Source organism: Notothenia rossii (genome assembly GCF_949606895.1).
Source record: "Notothenia rossii genome assembly, chromosome: 10".
In the NCBI taxonomy this organism is placed as follows: domain Eukaryota; kingdom Metazoa; phylum Chordata; class Actinopteri; order Perciformes; family Nototheniidae; genus Notothenia; species Notothenia rossii.
Window position 1 is genome coordinate 34,174,210 of NC_136908.1, and position 15,010 is coordinate 34,189,219.

A 15,010-nucleotide genomic window follows, 5' to 3' on the forward strand; every position below is an offset into this window, starting at 1 on the left:
GCATTTTTATCTACAGCTGAATTATGTATTATCATGTAAATAATATCGCTGAAGTTTGACTGCTGTTTGTAACTGATAGATATCTAATGCCGATAGCTGCCTCTGACCTCGCCCACTCTCTCAACAGAAGATCTTAATCAGGGCTTACTCATTACGACATTTGTTTGACGCACACTCCAAAGATCTGATGAACTATACAAGGAGGCTGGGCTTTATGTGTATTTCAAACAAAGGCATGCTTTTCTATAAATCCTACTGTACTAACAGAGGATATAAAGCGTAAAGTCAACAAACAACAGGACACAATGTCACCAAGACTCACCTGGCTTAGGAAACACAGGGAGCAGTTATGTCTCATTGAGAGGAAAAAGTTATTTGTTCAAGTCATGGTGTGGCCGCTTGAATCATGGTTTAGTTCAGCTATATACAATATGTATTTAATAAAGTACTGTAATATTTTTGAATACTCTCTGTCCACTTTGTGTGTACCGGTGACTTTAATGTAACCAAATGTCCTTCAAAATGATAAATGAAACAGCGCCCTTTTTCTTTGGTATGACCATAGTTTTACTCCAAGAGGTTCCCCAACTTTTCCTCTCATACTGTTATTTGAAAGTCTCAACACTTACGCAGTGTCCATCGCTCAAATTATTGCATTTTTATTAACCGGTAATAGTTATGGCAAAACTGGTAAAAAATGTAGTCAAGTGACATTGTAGTGACAAACACATTTTCGTTGTTGCTGTACAGAGCTTTTTAAATCATTAGAAGGATTGCATTGAAAAGGCAGATTCATATTTTGGATTTATGTTTCATTTGGATGGTTACAGAGGATGATTAAGGCCAAATGTGATATCTTTGAGATCTGAGATAAAAGTCAGAATTCTGAGATTATAGTCAGTATTTCCTAAGAAGTCTGACTTTTTTCTCTAAATAAAAAAAAATCTCTTTGGGTCAGGTCTCAAGAAAGTTCACATTTGGCCCTAATTCTCTTCCATAAAAGGGGGCTGAGTTTACCAGCTTCACACATTTTTCTTTTTCAGGTGACTTAAAAATGAATGTCAAGTTGTTTAGCAGCTTTAAACGCACAAAGTTCATTTTAAAACAGCTTAGCTTTTTTTGTGCTATTCATGTGCTATTTGATTTTATTTTATTTACGCGAGCCCACCTTTTTATTTACTATGTTGGTCTACGCTCTTTACTCATGCATTTTTCTATCTACCTTTCCTGTTGTAAACTTCCTTGCTGTGAGACAGTAGACAACACACACTGCTCAGCCCGGTTGAACCCCCCCTAACCCCGCCCCTGTGCTCTCCTTCACAGGCTGCAGGGAGCCGAGGCATGCTGACCAAACCAACCCGGTATCACGGCAAGACGTGAACATGTGACGATTTACCATGCTGGGAGACGTGAATATGTCACGGTTTTGTCCCTTCAAAACGTGACAGTTAGCCTACACGGTATTGTTAACCCATGTTAACCAGTGGAGAAATACCCGAAAGTGCCAAGCAAAGGCTCTACCGCGCCTATTGGTCGGTTTTTATTGTCAAAATTAGATGTTTTTAATTTATTTTTTAATCCTCACACTCGATTTCGCCGATGTTCTTGTGGCCCTAGCTGGTCGACACCTCTTTCAGCAGAAACAAAGGCTACATTCATGTATTACATCGATGTTAATCCCCTTCAAGCGTGACAGTTATACGGTATTGTTAACATGGAAAAATACCCGGAAGTGCCAAGCAAATGGTCTACCGCGCCTATTGGTCGGTTTTTATTGTCAAAATTAGATGTTTTTAATTTATTTTGTAATCGTCACACTCGATTTCACCGATTTTCTTGTGGCCCTAGCTGGTCGACACCTCTTTTAGCAGAAACAAAGGCTACGATGTTAATCCATTTGTGTTGTTGTGGAAATACCGGACGTGACGTTGTGTGATCGTTTAGCAACTGAACTCCTAGAAAAATAAACACCACTAAGGTTCAAGGGTCAAGGGTTTTTGTTATCAGATGCTAGCTAGAGTATAATTTTGGCATTTCAAATCTTAGATCCCGAGCTCCTCCAAAAGTGCAACATAATATAAATAGGACATAATAAGAAAATAAATAAAGATAGATACAAAATAGTGCAAAATGCACCACTTTTGGTTCAAATGATGAAAACAGTAGATTCATTCATTTATTTATTTTTGTTGCCCCAGCTAAATCGATGTTAATCCATTTATGTGGTTGTGGAATTACTGTACGTTACATTGTGCGGTCGCGTAGTAAGTGAACACCATGCTACCGATTACTATAGACAAGTTTACGCGCCAAAACACGGGTAGCGCCATGACACTACACAAATGCACTTCATTTCCGCCGGAAGTCTTTTGCACAGCGTCTGTCGGTTTAAACCGATGGAAACAGTCAGACGGGCACTGGTGTAAACACAGCGATTTCGATGCTAACAGTGATGCTAGCTTGGGAACACGATTCTACTTCTTTGACTGGAGATGGCGTTACTCTCCCCCACCCGAATTCAGTGCAAAACTGGGAGGATAACATGACGACGTGGCCCAGCATAAAACCAAAATAAACTGCCTTATTTAGGTCATGCCCACAGGAGCCAACAGTTGTCTGTTGTTTACATAATGCACAATTTACATGATCTCTTTATGCTTTGCAATATATCATATGTGCCTGTACTGTTTGAGTGAAAATAAAGTTTGATGTAATTTAATTTCATTATTGCACTGTTATTGCATTATTGCATTTCATATGTTCCTTAGAGTGCTACAATTTCTTTTAACACAGTTCATCATTCATATTAAGCTCATACTGTACATAAATAACACTGAATGAATGAATTGTTTAGAGGAAACTAAAGAAATGGCTTCAACAAGAAAGATCACATGTTTAATCCTAACAGGTATTACAAATTAAAATATAAAAGCAGCCCACACAATTACATCACTATGAAAATATTCATATATAATATTAAAAATACAATGCATGCAGTATTTGTTGTGTTTATCTGTATTTAATGAACAACATGGCTGGGTGCTGGTTTGTGGTCGTAGCACTCTCTATCTAACCACTCGTTCAGGTGCTTTCTCGAGTGATTGCAACCAACTACCGCACACGTAGTTCCCGAACCACTTTTCTTCATGTTGTAATTGTTATATCCTCTTTGTCTCTGCGATATCAGTGCTTTGTCGGCACAACGGAGCTAGCTAGCAAAACAAACCCAGTCCGCCAAAACGGAAGTGCATTGCATCGAAGGGAGGAGTTCAGGATGTAGAGCGGAAACGGCTCAATAACTTGTGTATCCGATGACCATGAACGCACCGGACATCGGCTACAACCTCCTCTCTGTCTGACTTCGTCAAGCAGGTAATGTGCTGCACCGCATGCCTCCAATATTTTAATGTTTATTGCAAGTAAGTCAGTTGTAGTTACATATCTTTTTAAAGCACGAGCTAGCTAAACACATATTAGCTTTACTTGACCGGAGATATAGTGCAGTGGTGAGTCCTACAACCCGGAAATGAGTTAGCATTTGACCACTATTGGTTCCATCGTCTCAGAGTCAATGGGATTTCTCCATAGGATTTTGGAAAATAGCTCGAAATAAGATCTGTGGAAAACGAACCTGCTTGATAAATGCACCTTTTGTTCAGCCGGATAATCTTCACATATCTACCCTACTTTTATAATTTTCGAATCATAAATCTAATGGCCAGAAGCAAAATGCTAACGTTATGCTATAAACGAACTACAGACCATGGATGTATAATAAGAACCTTTAGAATAATTACCTCTAGAAGTACACCAAAACATAACTGCTAACAATGTAAATGCTGTGTTGGAAACAAAGTTAATGTAAGAAAATGTTGAGTTAAATACTTTTGGCACTGTATATACAAAGCTTGGAAAAATGCCTATTGTGGCTAACTTGCATACAGTGGCAACTAATAGTATTGTGAAGAAATGTCATGACAACCATCGACAGACTGTTACTGCACGCTGATTGTTGTGGTCCTATTTAGGACAAAACGTTCAGAGCTGTCCTTGTTCCAGTCCGCCCCTGATTGATTCGTGCTTTAACTCGTAAATTACACCCAATGTTAAAGCTTGTTGATGATATGTGAGATTGTAAATTGTCATGCATTCTAAAGTGTTCACTGTATTTTTTTCCTTCAACAGATACCAAACCAAAGCAAGATCAAACAGCACTTTTAAGAGCCTTTTTCAATTTCTTCTCTTCTCCCTCCTCAGAGCTATATTCCCTACATTTCTTCCTGTCTTCTCCCCATTTTTACCATCTTCATCTCTGTCTCTTTACCACTTTCTCTTTTGTATTTATACTCATGCAAACACACACACCTGTGTGTGTTTTGATTTCTAGTTCCTGAAATGGCTTCTAAACAAGGCGAGGAACAGCTAGAAGATGCCATTTTCCTTGCCGATTTACTTTGTAAACAACTGAAGGTATATATTTTTATTTCAATTGTATTGGTTTTGTGCCCGATGTATTGATTAGGTTGATTGATTATGTGCTTGTAATTTTGTAATGCTTGTAAGTGAATAGGAATACACTGGGAATGAAAAGCAGCTTGTTGTGAAAATGCATGACTACTTTATTGAAGGAGGAAGAAGACAGGGCCAGAGCAGCATCTAACAGGAGCAGAATCCGCTGGGTTGGCAAAGATGCTCAGGGGTGTCCTCTAAAAAGGAGGAGCAGAAGTGGGGCAACCTGCCGACGTACTAAAGGTTTGTGCATGTATACAGGTATTCATGATTAACATATCATTTTTGTTTTGATTGTTCGCAACATGATTGGTACAGCATGTTTCAGCTTAGAGAGGTATTGAACAAATATCTGTTATTCCGTCGTACATATAAAATAGGCCATTGTAATAAATAGTTAGAGTTGGTTAGAACTGTTGGAACTCTTTTAATGCATAACATTTGCCTGCGATTGCCTCCTGTTCTCTGTAATTATTATCTGTTACCAATATATCTATTATTATTATTATTATTATTATTATTATTATTTTTCAGCCAGAACTGTTGCCATTGACAGTCCAGTGACTGTGGAACCAGCTGGAGCAACCTCTGCAGTACCCCCTCAGCTTTTTGGTAGGATGACATTTACTATCATTGAAAGTTAGGAAATGTGTCAACATAACATCAAACGAATACGTGATGCAATATGAGTACGCTTTTGTGATGCTGAACATTTTCTTTTTTGTTTGTTTCCAGAAGATGAGATTCAGCAATTCCAGGAGCTTTTTGTTGATCAACCATCAACCTCTTCCTCATGGTGCCTGCGCCAAAGTGCTGCCCAATTGGAGTGGCAAAAGGCAAGGTCCCATCACTTGGACAGCTTTCAACTATGGTACCGGAAAGGAGATGCTCACATTGCTCCGCTCCTGCGGTCCTTCGCTGCAGAGAATGCATGCCCCTTGAATGGTTGTGTCATGACTGTGACATTTCTAAACACAGCATACACACCCTTCATATCAGGGAGTCCTTCAATGAAGGATATTTCAAATGTATTCCCCCAACAATGTCACTAGTCAAGACAAATGACATGTTCACTTTGAGACACCAAGGTATTTCACTTAACACAATTTAGCCCCAAGTGGTTATTTTATAACTTTCCTAATGTGCTGGTAGTTTAAGACATATTTTTAACCTCTCTTCACAGATCGTCTTCTGCCCACTGGTAGGCCTTCACACTCGTGTAACCCTGAAGGTGTTGCAGAGTCTATAGGCAGGCCTGTCATTTTCGTCTGCATTAATGGTATGATTTTAAGTGTTCTTTTTGTCACCCTAATACAGGTAATGAATGCGATTGTTTTTACTAAACTGTATTTGTTATTAGGGCGTTATGATTTGCATCTCCCCAAGAGGGTGTGCAACACATGCCATTACGAATGGACACCTGATTGGGGAGACCTCATTAGAAGCGGTTACTGGCCAGCTTCTGTGAACGGAGACACGTTATATTCCACGGATGTCTTCAAATCTTTTGAGGACCTGAAGACTGGCACCAGGTTTGTCCAGACAGGCCTTTTTACAGATGCTGGAACGGAGGACACAGCATTATGGAAGGGTAAGATGACTTTCACTGAGTATTGCATAAGTAGAGGGCATTGTGAAAGGATGCATTTTATTTTGTGTAGATGAAACATGTTGATTGGAAATATGTTTATGTCAAAATAACTTAATTGAAAAGCTTACAATGTTACTGAAAGTAGTTTAACTAGTTAGAGCTAAAAAACCTAGCACTGGTAGATGTAGGACATACTGTATAAGATCAAACATACAGTATCATAATCCAACTTTTGTTCTTGACTGAAGAACACAATTTGTATGATGAAAAACATTGTGCTCTTCTGTGAGAAAAAATAGGATAGGATTATGTATTGTATTGTACTGTAGAGAAAGTAGAGTCATGGTGCATATGACAAAAGCTGAAATAATGCTCCTTCTCTTCCAGCATCTGCCAATCCTAACCTGACCTTCACTTTTCAGGATATCGTGTGTTAGGGATACTCCTAATAGCCCCCCTATTGCCTCCAACCACTGTGAAAGTCGTCCTGTTTCCTCGTATTATTCTGACATGTGTAAGGTAACAATTTTGCTTCTCAAACTTCCAGACAGGAAAAATCCATGGAGATGTCTTCCAAAGAAGCTTTCTGAAGTATATGGCCTGCCAGTACGAGTGCCAGAAAATGACGTGTGAGGAACCCTTCTCATGCCCAGCTTCTACTCCCAAAATGTTGGCTGTGGATGGGAATAGGAAACAGTACCGTTTCCGACAGTCACAGAGGTATATCTTTTTTGTATGTCAATTGAATTTAAGAAGTAGCCTATCAATGATGATAAAAATGAATTGAATATTTATTTTTGAATTTAGGATCGATGAACCACTTTTTAAAGGGCCGTTCATCATGGAAGAATCGGCTGTCACAGACTTTGTTGACAAAGTCAGAACAAATGTAAAATGTGTAAGCACAAAAAAAAAATTCCTATCATTTTTCTAGCCTTTACTTGTTTTGAGAGTGTAACATTAAAATGACTTTAATTGTAGACTCCAGGAAAAGGTACATGTGGTACCAGCCAGTGGTCAGCTGCTCGAGAGACAGCAAGAAGAGCCAGCAGGCTTCATGAAGAGGGTTTAGAGGTGTCTGTATGTAGATATGGAGTGCTACTGAAAGCTCTCAACATGTTCAGAGGAGAAATATTTGCCTACCTCTTGTTCCTTCAAACGCAGTTTCAAGCTACAAACGTGCATTTTTATTGCACAGATATTGCTTGTAAATACTGGCCCTACCTCGAGAAAGTGGCAAAGACAATGCCAGAACTGCGACCTTTGCTGAGCATGCAACCGTTTCTCTCGGTCATGCATGCCGAGGCCCATTCCATAAAGTGTGAGGTAGGCCCACTCTTATATTATTGTGATTGTAAGAATTTTTTTTAATTAATCTATGACATATAATATATGTGTATTTGTTAGATTGTGTGGAGTGGGAGAAATTTGGAGGGTGCTGGTTCGACGGCCGGGGAAGAAGTGGAGATGGTGAACAGCTTTCTGTCACGTTGTGCCATCACAACTAAGTACATGACAAAATCAGTTATGTCCTCTTGTCATTAGACCAACATAATTCTGTCTTGAAGTTATTATCCATCTCTTACTTTACTTTATCTTTGTCTTTGATGTAGTCTGTTTCAACAGTACTAGAGTTTTTATGAGTTGATTTCGAAATACCCAAGTTATATTATCTGCTTGTCAATTTTACTTTTAAAAACAGCTCGCAATGAAATGTTGACTGTCCATGCAATGGGATGGAACAGACGGAAGCAGGAAAACCTTCATGTCGTGTTGGCCAAGAGATATGTCAAGGTAATTGGCCATGTAAGTATAGGCATGACAAGATTAGATTTGTAAGACTAATGTGCAAACCTGTCACAAACAAATAATTGCCCAAGCTGGTAAAGTGTTGGATACTGAGGGCTTGCGCAGGTCTGGAAAAGTTTGAATGATTAATTACTGTTTTCAAGACATGAAAAGTTATGGAAATTTGGGTGAAAATCTTGAAAATACATCTGTATCGGCAACATCTTTTTTACAACAGACAATCGCAATGTTGGAGGGTGAGACTCAAAAAATGAAGGACACCTGCGAAGAACTTGGATGCCCTGAGGACAAAGTCCAACAATGGGTTAATTATGTTAGAGACTGGGCAACAAACGGTATGCTGTTTCCTAACTTGATAATATAACATTGTTATTTAACGTATAGTATTAACACCTATGTTTTCTTTGTCCTCAAACTGTGTTTCTTGTTATTTACCCAAGACAACACATCAGGCGACAATCAGTCTCTCCAGATGTCCATTGAGCAGCTATTTCTAGGGCTGTGCCAAAAGAAAGCTTGCCTCTCTATAGACCAGGGGTCTGCAACCTTTTTGACCGAAAGAGCCATTTTGCTGCTTTTTCCCCCAAAAAAATGTGTCTGAAGCCGCAAAACATATTTCATAGCTTGATAGCTAATAAAGTTGTATTTATTGTTATATCAGACAAAAACTACAGGTTTTTTTGCATTTATTAGGCTATTTATTACATTATATAAAACTGTTAACCTCTAATAAGAAACAAATAACTCCTATAAGGAGAATTAAAAATAATACACAGGCCTACTTTAAAATAAATTAAACACAGCACTTGGGGAGTCCTCTGCACATTTGAAGGAAAAAAAATATTATTAAAATGGGCCCACTTTGAAATAAATAAAACATATAGCTGCACCCTAAAAATAGTTAAAGGTAGGGTAGGTAAGAATGGAGAAACCAGCTCGAGTGCGCTAGAATTTGAAAATACACAACCGGAAAAAATATGCCTCTCCCTTCAGACTTCCTCACAAAGCCCCTCCTCCAACACACACGAACGCGCACATGACCAATGAGGCCACGAGATACATTTGTGCACAGATGGAAGGCTGACAGTCTGACAGGCAGGTAGGCCATCCAGTTATTTTAGCCGGGCCGGCTCAGATGACTGGTCGTGCTTTTTAGAGCGCTACGGCTTCCAGAGATTAATTTTTGTATGTATTTATTGTCAAAGCATTTAATATATTCATTGCTATCGGGATGTTAAGAGCATTCCATGGAATATAACAAAAAGTGTTTTCTGGAATAAATTACATACCCCATTGAATTATCACCTATGATTATGACTGAAGATCGTCAGCTGTCTTCCTCTCTGTGTTGTTCCCGTTGTTCCTCGATACATAAAGGCTGCAGTGCAGCACCTTTGACAACTTTTCTCTACATATCAAACATACCGGTAAACCAGCATTGTTTGCTGTGAAAGCATATAACTCTGTCCACACAGAATTAAATCCTGTGTTTCTCCTGTACTGTTCTTTGATTTATCCATTCGCTCATCGAGCCGGGGGTAAGGTTATTCACCCGCAGGAAAAGGCGCTCGCGCGGGACCGTAGCAGGATGTGACGCATATTTTAGTTGACCTAATTAAAACTGTTTTTTTTTTAAATTTATGTTTCACAGTATCACCTCAAAATACAAGATACGAAACATTTTCAACCATGCAACAAAATATAAATAGTCCTACAAATACTTTTATTTTATTTCCTTCTTATTTTTGTCTAAGCTCAAGGGAGCCAGAGCAGAGGGCTTAAAGGGCCGCATGCGGGCCGCGGGTTGCCGACCCCTGCTATAGACAGACTGGTAAGTTATTATTATTCAGTTGCAGTCATGTAATTAAAAAATTCCATTGAACATTGTTTCTGTAATCTTTTTTACAATTACGTCATATAGACAGCAATAAGATTTGGCAGTTGCGTCGCAAAAGGTTAAGGAAGGAAAAGACCAAAGTCTTAGCTGCAATACGCCAGTACAACACCGGACAGCCTCCTGAAGGAGAAATCCAGGAAGAAGAGGTGGAGAGAAGACTGTCTGCAGAACAGCAAACAACAGACAGTCTAATATGGCCATGGGAAGTGCAAAGTGATGGTAAGAGCTTCTCTTGTTTGTGTTTATATAATATGTTTATTTTCTGGCACTAAGCAAGACCTATAACACCAGCTTCCCAGTCAATGGACTATGACCGGTCACTTATCCTACTGGTGCATGTCTTGGTCGGTAATGGTATGCTTGCTGTTCCTCTCTCTTCAGAATCAGTGTCCATTTTGGCCCAAAAAAAGGTCTTTGATGCCTACATGGGCAAAAGGAGACTTGTGGAGGAGAGGGCCATAATTGTGAGGGAGATGAGGCAGCACTGCCTTTATCTGAGAAGTCAGGCTGACAAGATCAGGATGCAGATGCAACATGTGTCATGTGGAGGACATGGTGGTAAATTCCATGATGCCATAACCAAATACTACTTAACATCCACAGTGTGTACTAGTAACAAAAATGAGATGCCTTTTCACTATTCTATTCTCTATGTTCTGCCCTAGACATGACTCAAGAAGGGAGAGATGGATTAGCTAGTCTTCTAAAGAAAAGACTTGCTGACGTGGACACACACATCCAGCATCTTTCTTCGGCCTACAGCCTGGCAATCGGACCAAATGCCCCTCAATGGCCTGATGATTCTGTGGAGAATAGTGATGTGCATCTCCATCACTGAGGCCGATGCGATGCGCATCTCGATACGTTACCACGATACGATACATTAACGATACCTTTGAAACACCAGGCGATGCGATGCGATACGATTCACCCCTGTTGCGATACAGTTCGATACGATTTGATTCAACATTATGCGATTCGGGGCGATACGATGCGATTCAACACGATGCAAAAATAATGATACTTCAATATGGTACGACAGAGGATTTTTGTTTTATTCCTTATATGCAGCAAATCATACATTAACAAAAAAGTGCTTTACATATTTGGTACTGCACATCCCATCATGCCGTTTATTTTTTTACCTTTAAAAGCTCTCCAGAGTACAATTGTATAACACCTCACAGTTAAACAATGTAAGGATGCATTGCTCATGATTAACAATGTGCAAATAACAGCTACCATAGAGCAATGCCCATACAGCTGCCAGCCTGATGTGCTTAACACTCAGAGGCTAACACACCAGTGAGCAGAAAGCATTGGTTTCTATCTGAACAATAAAGAAAACAAATAACCTTTCGCAAACAGGTATTTCATAACTGCTTACAGTAAGGAAGACATTTAAATTATTATTGGCCGTCACAGGCTGCTGTAAGCTAAACACCTCTCTCTGACAGAACACCTCACTGCGTGATTTAACTCATATGTCTCACTTTCAGGTTTCTCTTTTCAGCCGCAGACCCCATGTCGCCTCTTTATGTGCGTCGCTAAGTTCCTCGTACTCCTTGTGTACTTTAAAGCGGCTCGGCATCGTTAACAATTTGCGAGTGATTTTTCAAGTTGACCGTCTGTAGTAATAGTGCCGCGCACATATACCATCAGGACGTTACTGATGGGGTGCGGCTGCGGAGTGATACTGTGTGTATGCAAGTCCGCATCTAGGACGGATCTATGTATCATGGCTGTAGACCTGTTAAGTAATAAAGATACCTCATACAAAGGTCTACGGATACCTTATTACTCTCCATGACCTGCGGTCAACTATATAGCATAAATGACTATTACACCGTCTTTCTTGAACAATCCGAAGTGTTGCCAAACGTTTGATTTGTAGGTATTTTTCGCTGCGCTGTGTTTCTCTTTCTCCTCAACTTCCGTGTGTGTTGATAACTGAGACTCTCGTTCTCCGTAGTGGCGAAGCAAATATCGTCTCTGCTGAACGTTGACAAGATAAGGGGATTTTATATGAATGAATCGGTTTTTTTACCGATGCAAAGACGCTACGCAATCGATGCATCGCGAGTTCAACCCAAACTGTAGCCGATGTGCACTCTTTCAACCGGTGCACTCGCATCTTGAACGTTTATGCCGGTGCACCGATGCGAATCGGTGAATCTTAACATCTCTAGTGGAGAACCATGACCAAGACAGTGACATCAGTGATGACAGTGAGGAAGACCCTGATGAGGACATCACACACACCCTACCCCCACCTTGAGGAAAGGACGCTGGGGCACAGCGCCTCTCTCCCCCACCCTACCCCCTCCTTGAGGAAAGGACGCTGGGGCACAGCGCCTCTCTACCCCACCCTACCCCCTCCTTGAGGAAAGGATGCTGGGGTACAGCGCCTCTCTCCCCCACCCTACCCTGAAGGACACTAGGGTGTACAGCAGGGGTGGCCAACCAGTTAGAAGTTGAGAGCCAATAATTTCCCTGCGTTACTGCAAAGAGCCATATCATACAGATAGGCACACATGCTCGGTGTATGTCCCCCCACCTCTCTCTCTCCTTTCTGTGTGCTCCCTCAGTCTCTTGCTCTATGTGCCAGTCTCTCTCACACCTACAATATGAACATCTAAACATTTACAATAATTGACCCACACACTCAGACACACCCTCCCTCACACAGACACACATACCTCTGCTCAGTCAGAATTCTTGTTAATGTCACACACCATGATATTGACTGAAATGTACTTAACCTCTCCTACCAGTATTAAGACCAGACGCCCGTTATCGTCAAACAATAACTTTGTGTGCACTCTCACACACAACTTCTCACTTCAAATAATGTGAAAAAAGTTGTTATCTTACTATGCATGTTGCTTCTTTGAACTAAGTGAACATTCTGGAATGAATTGCCTTGAACAATCCTTAAAAATGTGGCTTGTGAGGAATATGTAAACGTTTGTATTTAAAACAAACCCATGACTAAGGTTGGTTCAAACATTGCTATGTATTGTATTTTAGTTAATTCTCCTCACATGATAACTATCTCAACCTTTACCTAACCCTCTGACTGACAGAAGCTTTGCTGACAGAGATGCACTTTCTCTATTTTTTATTTCTTTACCACAATTCACCTATTCGGGAGTCCTTCTGTGTCAGCAACCAGCTTTCCGTGAGCAGGCCCTCTCTCACACTCGCACACACACCTACCTACAACTACAAAGTGTTGCCGTTTAGGGTTGAAAACATATTGAGTTATTACGGTTTCATCTGAGTTATTATCTTCAGAAGCAGATCTCTCCCTTCACTGTCACATTGCGAGTGCAGTAAAGCCTGCCTCCGGTGCTGCAGGATCTGCATTCTGATTGGCTAAATCACTTCTATGTTGAAAACTCTGTAACGATTGGCCTGGAACTTCTGTGTTGTTTACCCTTTGTGAACTGGAATACATATGCGCAAAAAAACACACAAAATAAAAATTCTATATGAATTGAAGTTCACAAACCATGGTTTACGTGTCAACTCACTCATTTCTTTGTTGATGTTCACATATCTGTTATCTGATTAAATAAATGCTATTTTAGCCCACTTCCTTCCAACTGGACAGATGTTATCCAATACCCATAGTCCGACAGGTATTCACCTGGCTTTCTTAAAGTAAAACAGGTAAACAAGTTAACAAAATACTACATTTATTGTCATGTTTCTCGCACTATGAATGTACCATTACAACAGCATTCGTCTACATATAAGAGGCAATGTAAGATGTGTCCAAGTTCTGACACCCATGTGCAACATCTCAACTGGCTCATATCTTGTCTTATTAATGTTTCTCATAACTAATTGTATTAAAATAAACTCATTTTCCATCAACCAGCTTGTCACAGGAGTCTCAATGTTCGTCACACCCTCTGAATGTACCATTACAACAGCATTCAGCTACATATAAGAAAACATACAAGTGTGTCCAAGTTCTGACACCCTGTGCAACACCTCAACTGGCTCATATCAGAATCAGAAATCCTTTATTAGTCCCACAGCGAGGACAAAATGCATACCACAGAATAAGCTAACATATTAATTATATTATATATAATTATATTTAAAAACATTTTAGAAGGCATCACGAAATACTTTAATGTAAATTAAAATGTGAAGGAATGTGTGTAATGTGGTGATTGCTATCATTGACATTATTCACCCACGGATCTATGTTCCGCACGGGCATTTTAGTTAACCGGACTTCCTGTTGATGTGAAATCCGAAATCATTTAAAAAGAATAAAATAATACTTTATTCCGAGTGTGCTTGCTTTTCTCTTTGAAAGTCATCACATAACGACATTGTAATACACGGTTCGGCTGCATTACATATTACATATCTGCCGTAGTTCTCTATTAGAGCCCTGATGAGACTTCTAGACAAACAGGAAGAACTGCCGCCGAAACTGAATATGTGACGTGGATCATAAATATATCAGCAATTAAACAACATCTTACATTTCTTTTCACACAATACGTCTTGCAGTATCAATACTAATTCGGCTGACTTTTATATTTGATCCAATTGGTAGATAGGCTGTATTTACACCATAAAGGTGCACAGCTGATATAAAGGGACACCTAGTGGTTAAATCACGTTATTGAATTTTATTATTTTTATTATTAGATATTAATAGGAGACACAGTCAGACACACTAATAAAGCTTTATTTAAACATTAAAGAATACTTTAGGTTAAGGTGTTCTTTTGAATAAGAAAAAAGCTTTGGGGGTATACATATTAAGCCTGATAAAGTACTAATATATTGCTTTCCTGCAATGTTAACTACTGTATGTGTAAGCACTTATCTTAACTGATATTATACATATGTATTATACTCTTATAAGATGTATGTAGATAGTATAAGAAATGTGCAGAATATGACAGTTTAATGGTGGAGGTATACACACATATTGATAGATGTCTTGTGATGCACTGTTGAGGAACCTGCGACCAAAGTTGTTCATCTCCGACCTTGTCAGGTATTGAACATTCAATAAATAAAGAACACAGAATTATTAAATGTAAAACACAGAATTTGTGTGATTATACTAAATGGTTTACAAATAAACACCACTGCATATTTACAACTGTCACACATGCTGCTGTAACGAAAAAATGTCCAACTTGGGATCAATAAAGTATATCTTATCT

General features: G+C 39.5%; 1 protein-coding gene across 29 annotated transcripts; it reads left to right on the plus strand.

Moving 5' to 3' along the window:
• The first annotated feature begins 3,305 nt into the window (after window positions 1-3,305).
• Window positions 3,306-13,708, plus strand: LOC307021603 (uncharacterized protein). 29 transcript variants are annotated; one of them, XM_079653852.1, is made up of 15 exons: window positions 3,306-3,372; window positions 4,186-4,470; window positions 4,629-4,752; window positions 5,044-5,121; window positions 5,245-5,597; window positions 5,693-5,788; window positions 5,870-6,100; window positions 6,648-6,820; window positions 6,908-6,998; window positions 7,082-7,426; window positions 7,508-7,906; window positions 8,127-8,244; window positions 9,664-9,740; window positions 9,831-10,025; window positions 10,188-13,707. In XM_079653852.1, the coding sequence occupies exons 7-11, from the start codon at window positions 6,068-6,070 to the stop codon at window positions 7,643-7,645; spliced, it is 780 nt and encodes a 259-aa protein (XP_079509978.1). In that variant the 5' UTR covers window positions 3,306-3,372; window positions 4,186-4,470; window positions 4,629-4,752; window positions 5,044-5,121; window positions 5,245-5,597; window positions 5,693-5,788; window positions 5,870-6,067; the 3' UTR covers window positions 7,646-7,906; window positions 8,127-8,244; window positions 9,664-9,740; window positions 9,831-10,025; window positions 10,188-13,707. The 29 variants fall into 29 exon arrangements, with proteins under 29 accessions (XP_079509978.1, XP_079509953.1, XP_079509962.1 ...); XM_079653827.1 differs by having other exon boundaries at window positions 7,508-7,894; XM_079653836.1 differs by having other exon boundaries at window positions 7,508-7,624; window positions 7,803-7,906; window positions 8,127-9,740.
• Window positions 13,709-15,010: the final 1,302 nt, after the last annotated feature.

What these genes read in the sequence shown, in the direction of transcription:
- LOC307021603 (XM_079653834.1), top strand. Translation starts at nt 6,068, where the DNA reads ATGCTGGAACGGAGGACACAGCATTATGGAAGG. An exon ending in CGTTTCCGACAGTCACAGAG is followed by an intron (nt 6,821 to 6,907) that starts GTATATCTTTTT and finishes TTTTGAATTTAG; the next exon opens with GATCGATGAACCACTTTTTA. An exon ending in CCCATTCCATAAAGTGTGAG is followed by an intron (nt 7,427 to 7,507) that starts GTAGGCCCACTC and finishes TGTATTTGTTAG; the next exon opens with ATTGTGTGGAGTGGGAGAAA.